General features: G+C 26.9%; 1 protein-coding gene across 1 annotated transcript; it reads left to right on the top strand.

The window, feature by feature from the left end:
• Positions 1 to 5,048: 5,048 nt before the first annotated feature.
• Positions 5,049 to 5,279, top strand: BDBG_17828 (uncharacterized protein; the record flags this gene model as incomplete). Its single annotated transcript, XM_031725463.1, has 1 exon — positions 5,049 to 5,279. One exon carries the CDS (start codon positions 5,049 to 5,051, stop codon positions 5,277 to 5,279), a length of 231 nt encoding a protein of 76 aa, XP_031580922.1.
• Between the last annotated feature and the right edge of the window lie 4,543 nt (positions 5,280 to 9,822).

Here is a 9,822-nt window from a genome sequence, read left to right as displayed (position 1 = left end):
TACTCATGAGTCATATGCAAGCGAGCTTCCATGCCGGAAAAATGTAGGCTTATTATACGACCGGGTTATGATTGTTTCACTATGCCAGTCAGCGACATTATCACTGAATTATAAATGTTAATATAATGATGGAAAAGCTCTGAAATCATTATAAACAAGTTATGAACAGAAAAAATCATTATTATACTGATAATATCACTGACTTGTATGTATATAATTATTATTTCTAAAAAACATCTTTTTTATTAGTATCATTCTTAGACTGACTGTGTGACTGTGTCTGAGACTAGAACTAGAATATTTAATAATTTCATTATTAACTTAATTAATCTCATTACCTAGTTTTAAGATTAAATAGTAGTCTTATACTGTCTCAGTGAGACTTACTATCTACTCTTATCATATCTTTTAAATAAGACTATAATTTTCACTTCTCAATTTAAATTATTTTTATTGCTTTAAATGACTTTAAATCTCATTTAAGTGTTATCAAAAAGTATTAATTTTAAAAAAATTAAAAATAGTCTAAAAAAAAACCTTAAAATGTTTAAAAATAGTAACTTTATACTAAGAGTGAAACTAAATAAAAGTAAATAAAAGTACTTTCTTATTTTTTCTAAGTTCTAATCTTATTTTAAAATCTGATAAATAGTTACTTTATATATTTTTTTAATAATTAATCGCAGTAGAATTCATGTTAAGATATGTATAAAATTAGATTAAATGAGATTAAATATAAAATTCATTATTTTAACAGTCAGTTTAAATAAAAGTGAAAAATATTAGAGAAGAAAAAAAGAGAAAGTGTAGAAATCAATAATCAGAGTCAATATTTATATATATATAAAATAAAGCTTTAGAGTGAGATAATAGAAACGCTATGAGTTTCTCAGCTAAGAATTAATAACTGAGAATTAATTAGTAACTGAGAATCAGAGCTTTCAGCAGAAATCTATAAAGTGTAATAAAATAGTTTATATAATTAGATATAACTTATTACATTAACTTACTTCTTTTAAAAGTAAGATTTAAGTAATAGAGTTACAGATATACAGTTCTTCTAAGTTAAGAGCTTCTGTTTTAATAATACACAGCTTAGATATAGCAGACTGCACTTAAAAAATTATATAGACTATTTTATTACACTTTATAAATTCTCATTCTTTCTATAAGAGATGTACACTAAAGAGATCAGTATAATATTTATAGATCTTATATAATAAAGTAAAAAATATTAAAGAAGAAAAAGAAACAGAAAGTGCAAGAATTAATAATTAAAGTAAATATTTATACATATATACAATAATGTACACAGTGAAGCTTTGATATGAAAGAATAGAAATTTCATGAGCTTTTCAGCTGAGAGTTAATAATTAAGAATAACTGTGTAAGAAATCCGGCTTCTCGCGAAATCTTTACCTCTTATTTCTATCTCTTATGTAATTAATAGAGTTAGCGGCTCTTGACTGTATATAACTATATGAACTGAAGTTCATGAATACTATTTATAACTCAGCTTGAATACTATTATATATTTAACTTTTACATTTTATCTTTCTATTATGAATACTTCTAATAGTTAACAGTACATATTATATCAATCTGTAAATATTTGAATAATTATCTATAAGCACTTATTCTTACATTTTAAACTCTGTCAGTTAGTAACTATCTGTTATAACTGAAAGAACTAGAAACTTGTATACATTAATCTCTACAAACTCTACTGCAGACACTTAGAAGTAGTTATCTAAATAATGAATAATTCTTTTAAAAGAAGTCTTAATGAACTTATTAATTACTTATAGAATATTATTCTCTATATCTGTAACAGAGAAACTCTCTGAACTTATAAATGAATTAATCTTAGTAAAGAACATTCTTAAGTATCTCTTATAAAATTAAGCTATTTTTCTACAAGAAATACTTACTGTCTATAAACACTCTCAAATCAAGTCTCTAGATATGATCTTCAGAGATACTTATAAACTGAAAGAAAACTTTCTTAAGATATAATTACTTAAGATTATATATTAAATTATAATCTATAAAAGCTTTTATAAGTTTGTATTTAACATTGACTTACAAGTCTAACTATATAATATGAAAGATGAAGAAGCTCTTATCTATGTAATAACAGATCTTTACTATACTAAAGTCAAGAACTTACTGTATTATCTAGAGAATAATTATAAGAGATACTACTGATTTATTCTTAAGATTTATCCAAAGAATAAGTTAAGAGACTCTGTAAGCTGAACAGAGAATATCTGATCTGTTGTAATTCAAAGATTGCTTGAGTTAGCGTACGATTACAGGCGTACGCCGGCTTCTTAAATACAGTACACTAAATTAATTAGTGATGGCTATGACCTCTTTACATTTATAAGCAAGTTCAGAAGCTGCTGTGTTATTATCTGATAATTATATATTCTTTTAAATCACATTCTCTCTCATCAGATTCAGTCACACTTATATAATTATAATATATGCTCTAGCTTTATATAAATTAGCATATCACTAGTAGTTTCAATTATGTAATCTATCTCTGATTCAGCTAGTATTCTGTCTACACTCTTACAAAGAAACTTTCACTATATTACACTTCTCATTCACTATATTACACTTCTCATTCACTATATTACACTTCTCATTCACTATATTACACTTCTCATTCACTATATTACACTTCTCATTCACTAACTTTTCTCATTTTTCTATCATCTTCATTATTATAATTAGACTGACTGTGTGACTGTGTCTGACATTAGAATCAAACTTTACAGTTATTATGTTGCCTAAAAGCATTACTTCTGATCATGATTTATGTTCATTACATTGATTTCAAATCCCGTTATTTCAAATATTAAAGATCTCAGATTCACTTTTCAAATAGAAATCTAGTCTCAGATAAAGAATATGTTTGAATTCTTAGTCACATTTTCATTCTGATCTTATTATTGAAAATGACATTAAATAAGACTATAAAATCATTTCTCACTTACATAATATTATAACATAGTGCTTATTTGTTGAAAATTCAACAGAGAGTGTTATTAAATATCATTACTTTTCTGAACACAGATCATAATTAATATCATTTTAATTAAAAAAAAAATATAAAATATAAAAAATAATAAAAAAACAAAAAACAAAACAACAAGAAAAAATCACAATAAAAAAAAAAAAAAAAAAGAGAAAGAAAAAAAAAATAAAAAGAAAAGAAAAAGAAAAAAATAAAAAATAAAAACAAATAAAAATCAAGATTACAGAGTCATAGTATTCTCAAAATACTCACTTCTTAGAGTCTTTACAATATTTATTATCAATTATGTATTTCTCACAGTGAGAGTAACACAGTCATGATGAGCTATTGTCTTAAAATTATCTAATAAATAATCAGTATATATCTATATAAATGTGAATAATTAGAAAATATACACTTAAAAAGTGTGATCAGGGTGAACTCTGCTATCACTTGAATAGTATCAAGAACAGAATACTGAAATCAATGATTTTCTTCATCAATTTCACAGATCAGGTGTGTGAAGATGATCTTGAGAAATATAAGATTCTCTGACTTCTGATAGAAACAGATCTCACAGAGAGACTCTATTTTCATCATATCAGAGACTGAGTGTTATTAAAAAGTGTTACTTTAATGTATATATACTTACTACAGTGATTCACTCTCTGTGCATGTAACTGAGAGTTGTGACTTTTTCATGCTGTACAGCTCTTTCTGAGATACTGCTGCTGGTTCACAACTCATGCAGTCTCTCAGTTCAGCATACACTGTGTATATACAGCTCTGCATACTGGGGCTGTGTTGATTATTATGGCCTGGTGTGATACTCACTTTTCACAGGCCATGTTTTGTTTGATTGAGAGGAGAGAGGGGATGCAACTGCTGTTTTATTTAAGAGAGAATGAATAATTAAATCTGTAGAAGATAATTTGATTTCTTCTATATTTGAAATTTAATTAGTCTATACTCTTCAATTTGAGAGTTTCTGAGAGTGTTTTAATAGTTTTCATATCAGCTTAAAATTAATGATTGATTGAAGAAGAGAAAAGAGAGAAGAAAGAAATGAGAATAACTTATCTTTATAATATGAAAACAGAGAATTGCTGCAATCATTTGTTCTAGTAATAAAGATCTGTTTTCTGCATGTATCTCTGATACAGATTATATGATAACTGTATACAAAGAATATCAACAGTGCATGTATTGAATGAAGATGATGTTGCTATACAACACTGTAGCTGTTTCTGTATATCACTGAAAGCTGTTAATATTTTCTTTAAGTCTTTTTATATTTGATAAGTCAGTAATATATTTCAATACACTTCTTCTTTTATTATCATTATTATCATTATCATTATCATTATTATCACTATCATCACTACTATTATCATCATCATCATCATCATTATTATTATTATTATATTATTTCTGATCATCTCTTCTGTCTTCATCTCTCTTCAACACTCACTGAAATCAATCATATTATCTCTCTTTAAATATTCTGCGGTCCTGCAGATCATCAAGGCGCGTGAGTGCTATCACAGATTGAAGGAAGAGAAGAAGAAGATGTTCAAGTGAGAGAAGACAGATTGTAAGACATATTATAATATCTTGAAGAGACTCTGTAAGAGAGTAGAATAATAATGATTTTAAGTAATACTTCTGATAGATTTAGACTGAACTAAGTATAGAAATAATGCAGATGACACTGCCTGTGAGAGATTAAAGAAGAAGATAGTGAAGAGTCTTATACAGTAGTAATGAGATTAGAAGAAGTTCTGAGAATGATTTAAGATCAAGATGAAGAGAGAGAGAGAGAAGAAGAGTGTTGCTATAAATAAGTGATAATAGAAGAAGATTGAGAGAGTGTTGAAGTAGAAGATAAAGAAGTCAAAACTGATAAGTTTTTTATTTATTGAGAGATAATAATTTTTGATAATACTTCTATTCTCTAATTAATTAGCAGAAGCTGACAGAGAAGAAGAGAATTAAGACCTTGTTCAGCTCTTGAATGCACTTCATGATTCAGAATATTGAGAAGATAGTTCTACTCTCTGAGCATGTCAATCTGCTTACTACTGAGATGGAACCTGAGACAGCAGATCAGGAAATGCAGGATTTTGAGATACAGATTGACCTGACTGAGAGAAAGCAGCAGAAACCCTTCTCTGAGAAGACAGTGAAGAGAGATTTTGAGATGATTATCATCTCAGATAAGAAGAAGAAGAAGAAGAAGAAGAATGAGAAATGAATTATAAAGAATAATAAGAAGAATGAGAAAGAGTAGAAAGATAATGAGTAGAAAAAGTTTTTTTCTTTTTATATTAGTTAGTTATAAGTTCATAATTATTAATAATTGAAATTAATTTTAAGTTTTTAAAAATTATTGTACAAGTTGTAATCAAGTCAGGAATAATATATATATATATATATATCTATAATGTATAAGTATCAACATTTTTTCAACATTGATATTTACAATTATTAATATATTTTTAATAATATTATCTGATAATACAATTTAGTAACACTCTCTTTCACAATATTAATATATTTCAAGAAATATGACAGAGATTAATCAAGATTGTTTATTTACTTTTATACATTGATAATATTCAATCTGAGTTAGTACTAAAATTATAACTAAGCTAAGAAATAAGATTATTTTCTCTTGTATTAATTCTTCTTACACATATCAGTGATCAGTTATTGAAAATAAATTATCATCTTTCTTAAATTATTATCATATCTTCTGAATTCACTTCTTTCACTTCTTTTACTTCTATTGAAGATTTATAAACTCTTTAAGAAATCACTGTGAATCACAAAGTCTATATTATTTACAATTCAACACAGAATGCTCTCTTTCAATCATAATAAATGACTACTTCATTCTTCACATCTGATTCCAGGCCATGAAATTTATGAAAAACTCAACACAAACACTGAGATGAACTATGAAATAATTATTAACAGATTATATTGCAGATTACTGAAGAGTCATCTCTCTGCTACAATCACTGTAACTTCATTCAGAAACATTCATTATAAACTAGTCATAGCTCTGAAGAAATTTTCTGACATCTGAAGTCATCAGAATGCAGACAATAAAAGAAAAATAATCAGAAGATTACTACTGAGCTGGTAAGTTACTCTATCAGATAATGATTTTTGATAACACTAACTTTCTAATTTGAAGGAAATCATGTGAAAATAATCATATATCAGTACTCTGATTTCACAACTCTCATCTGATAACTTCTGTGAATAATTACTTTATATATGTATATCTCTGAATCTTTCTCTTCAATCAATTGAAAACCCTGAATTCTGAACACTTCTTCAAATGCTTAATTCAAATCTTCATATTTTATATCAATTCTGTCTTCAGTTCAATCTTGAGATATACTATAAAGTTAATATACAACATCTAGCATCAGAGTTGAAGAATTATTAAAGAGTGTCTCTCATAGTAAATGCATGAACTAGTATAAACAATCTTGCATTTATAAGAGTTACATGTTATTACATTGATGAGAACTGAACTTATCAAGAGACATTAATTGAATTTGAATCATTGATCAGTAGTCATACTGAGGATTATATAGCAGAGGTATTAATAACTGTGATTAAAAATGACTATTGAGATATTAGTCTCAGTCTTCTTACAATTATAACTGACAATGCTGCAAATAACTACACTATGATGAAGAGCTTGAAGCAAAAATTGGCTTGCATTTCTGAAATGATAAACAAGGTCATATTCTCTGTATTGCTCATGTGGTTCAACTTGTGATGTAAACACTGATAAAGAATCTTAACATTGAGATGAAGAATAATGAGATGACTGGTTCTTGAGATGAGAATAAGATGAAAGTGATTACTCAAGTAACTTTTACATTCACTTTATAAAAGATAATGTTTTTTGATAACACTTTTTGATATTGCTTTTTAATAACACTTTTTGATAATGCTACTGTTAATTTTGAATAGATTGACTAATAATTTAAATATCATAGATTTGAAACATTGCTAATGTGATTTGTATCTCTTCTAAATAATAACAATGATTCTATGATATTCAATAAATAAACAAATCAGTCACATCACTGAATATGATACAGAATGTTAGAACACAGTGAAGTTTAATATATGAGATGACTGTTCAGACTCTTTGATTGTGTCAGATGATTGATTATTGAGTGCAACACTCTGATTAAGAAAAGATTCAGATATTGAAACTTTCTGATATGAAGTGAACTCAGTTGAAATATGTGATTGATTTACTGTTTCAGTTTTATAAGATAATAAAGACAGTCTCAATCACTCATACATCAATGCTGCAGTCAGTCTGGTGAGTGTATAACAGTTTATTTACTCATCTTGAGAAGCAGTTGAATCACTCAAAAAGAAATTCAGTCTGAAATGATGCTATAGTGCAGGCTATTGTTACTGCAAGGAATAAACTGGCATATTACTACAGTAAAATAGAACAATCTTTTGCAGAGTACTATACTGTAGTAGCTCTACTAGATTTCTTCTATCAAGTTAACATCTACACTTCTCAAGATTGAACAGAGGAGAAATGAGACTCATATGTCAAATTAGTCTGAGACTACTACAATGCCAACTATCAGAGATTTGAACAAGCAGATATTCAAGATATGAAGACAGTGAAATACAATTCTCTAGTAAGTAACAATCTTTAGTAATGCTTCATATCACATAGAACTATAATACTAACTTTAAAACAGGACTTGCATACATTAATTGCAACTGAAAATCAGGCGAAACTACATACTTATAAAACTGAATTTGACTGCTATCTTCAAGATGATTCAACAAATTTACACATTAAATCAATTCTAGAGTTATGAAAAATTGTTGAGAGTACATATTCAACTGTTACACTGATGACATGTGATATTCTGACAATTTCATTGACAGGGATAAGAATGAAGTGAAAGTTCAACTCAAGTTGAGATATTTATCACTATTATCAGGGATAATTATAAGAAGAAACAATCAAGAAACTCATGATTATAAAACATGAAATTATCAGACAGTTTAATACCTCTGATCACAGTATATCAGAGAAGTGTAGTTTTCATGAGAAAGTGAAGAATAAACTTGCACAAGAATGTATTTAGTTGTTTCATGAGTGTTATCAATAATTGTTATCAAATTCTGATTATATAAGCAATCACTGAATGAACTGAATGAGACTGATTTTAACCTTCAGTCCCAGTCCTATTCTGATTTTGGAAGAATGATCATCTTTCACAGTTTATCCTGGAAAATTACTCTCATTTCACTGTTCTTGAATTAAATCTGGTCATTTTTCACACCATTTCTCTCAGAAATGGTCCATTTTCAGATTTTTTTGAGGCTTGGTCCTGGTGGGACTCACGTCAAGAAATGTATGAGATCAGATCAAATGAGATCAAATGTGAAATTCATGGTCCCGACGGCCAGTCTAAAGATACCTCAGTAATAATATCAAGCACATAATCAACAGATAGTTCTGAAGTGCAATCTCTGTAAATACTCTGTCTGTCTTCAGTGTATCTAGACATCAATGCTAAGTTTCACTCTCATATCACCTCTCTCAATCTGGCTCATTGTCAGCAGAATAATACAAAAAGATACCTTGATAACAGTATTCAATACACAATCAGTGAATAATGAGTCAATAGAATAAGTTAATAGTATATCAACAACTATAAATTCAGTATACTTTAAGATCTGACTGAGTCTTTGATCTCTCCATAGTGAGATATATTAAATCTAGTTTTAATATCTCAATATTCAATAGATTCTGTAAGAGATTAAGAACAGCAATACTAGATTTCTATTAAATTTAAGAATTAACTTTATATTTGATATAATCATTGATAAAGTCTTCTATTTTGAGATATAAATAACCAGTTTCTCTACATCTCATTAATAATATTTATATTATTATATAGAAACAGACTTATATTCTCTATAATATCAAGACTCTGAAGAGGAAAAGTCTCGATAGAGAATATATAGTAGTATATATCTTAGCAGTTTCTATCTCATTCTTCTATAGCAGTTAATGCAAAAAAAAAAAGATCTTAGAAATAGTTTTTTACTTCTCTTGAAAAAGTAAGATGTTTTTCTCTGAGTTTTATATAATATTCTTATAAAGAATTAAAAACAGAGTTGTTTTATGTTATAATTTTACATTCTTTTAAATAAGAATTACTTTTTCAGTAACTGAAGAGCTTTTATTAATACTTAATTCTTTTTTACACTCTTTATTAACTGATTTGAGTTGCATACTTGTTATGTGAGAAGAATTGAATAATTTACAATAAAATTGAATAGTTTTAATCAATTTCTCTGTAAAAAATTGATTTATTTTTTGTCAGTTTTTCTCTTAAAAACTGTCATATTATCTGATTTATTATCAATTGATATCATACTTTTTCTTACTGTATCTTAAGAAAGAGATTGTAAAAATTTTATTGATTTATCTTAAAAATCAATTTTAGTTTATTAGATTCTCTTTAAAAATCTAATCTAGTTACTGAACTGATGTGAAAAAAATCAGGTATTTTATACACAAAAGTCTTTTATTCTTCTTTTGAAACAGTCTAATCAATTTTTCAATTGAAAATAGACTTAAAAATCTCTTAATTGAAACAGTCTGATCAACTTTTCAATTCAAAAGAGTTCAATAAATATCTCAATTGAATTAGTCTGATTAACTTTTCATTGAGTAAGAATAATATATTCAAAAATACACTCAGTTAATATGATGAAAG

The sequence above is a fragment of the Blastomyces gilchristii genome (assembly GCF_000003855.2).
Source record: "Blastomyces gilchristii SLH14081 genomic scaffold supercont1.26, whole genome shotgun sequence".
NCBI lineage: Eukaryota > Fungi > Ascomycota > Eurotiomycetes > Onygenales > Ajellomycetaceae > Blastomyces > Blastomyces gilchristii.
Note: the sequence above shows the minus strand (reverse complement) of the source record. Positions and strands in the feature narration are given on the sequence as shown.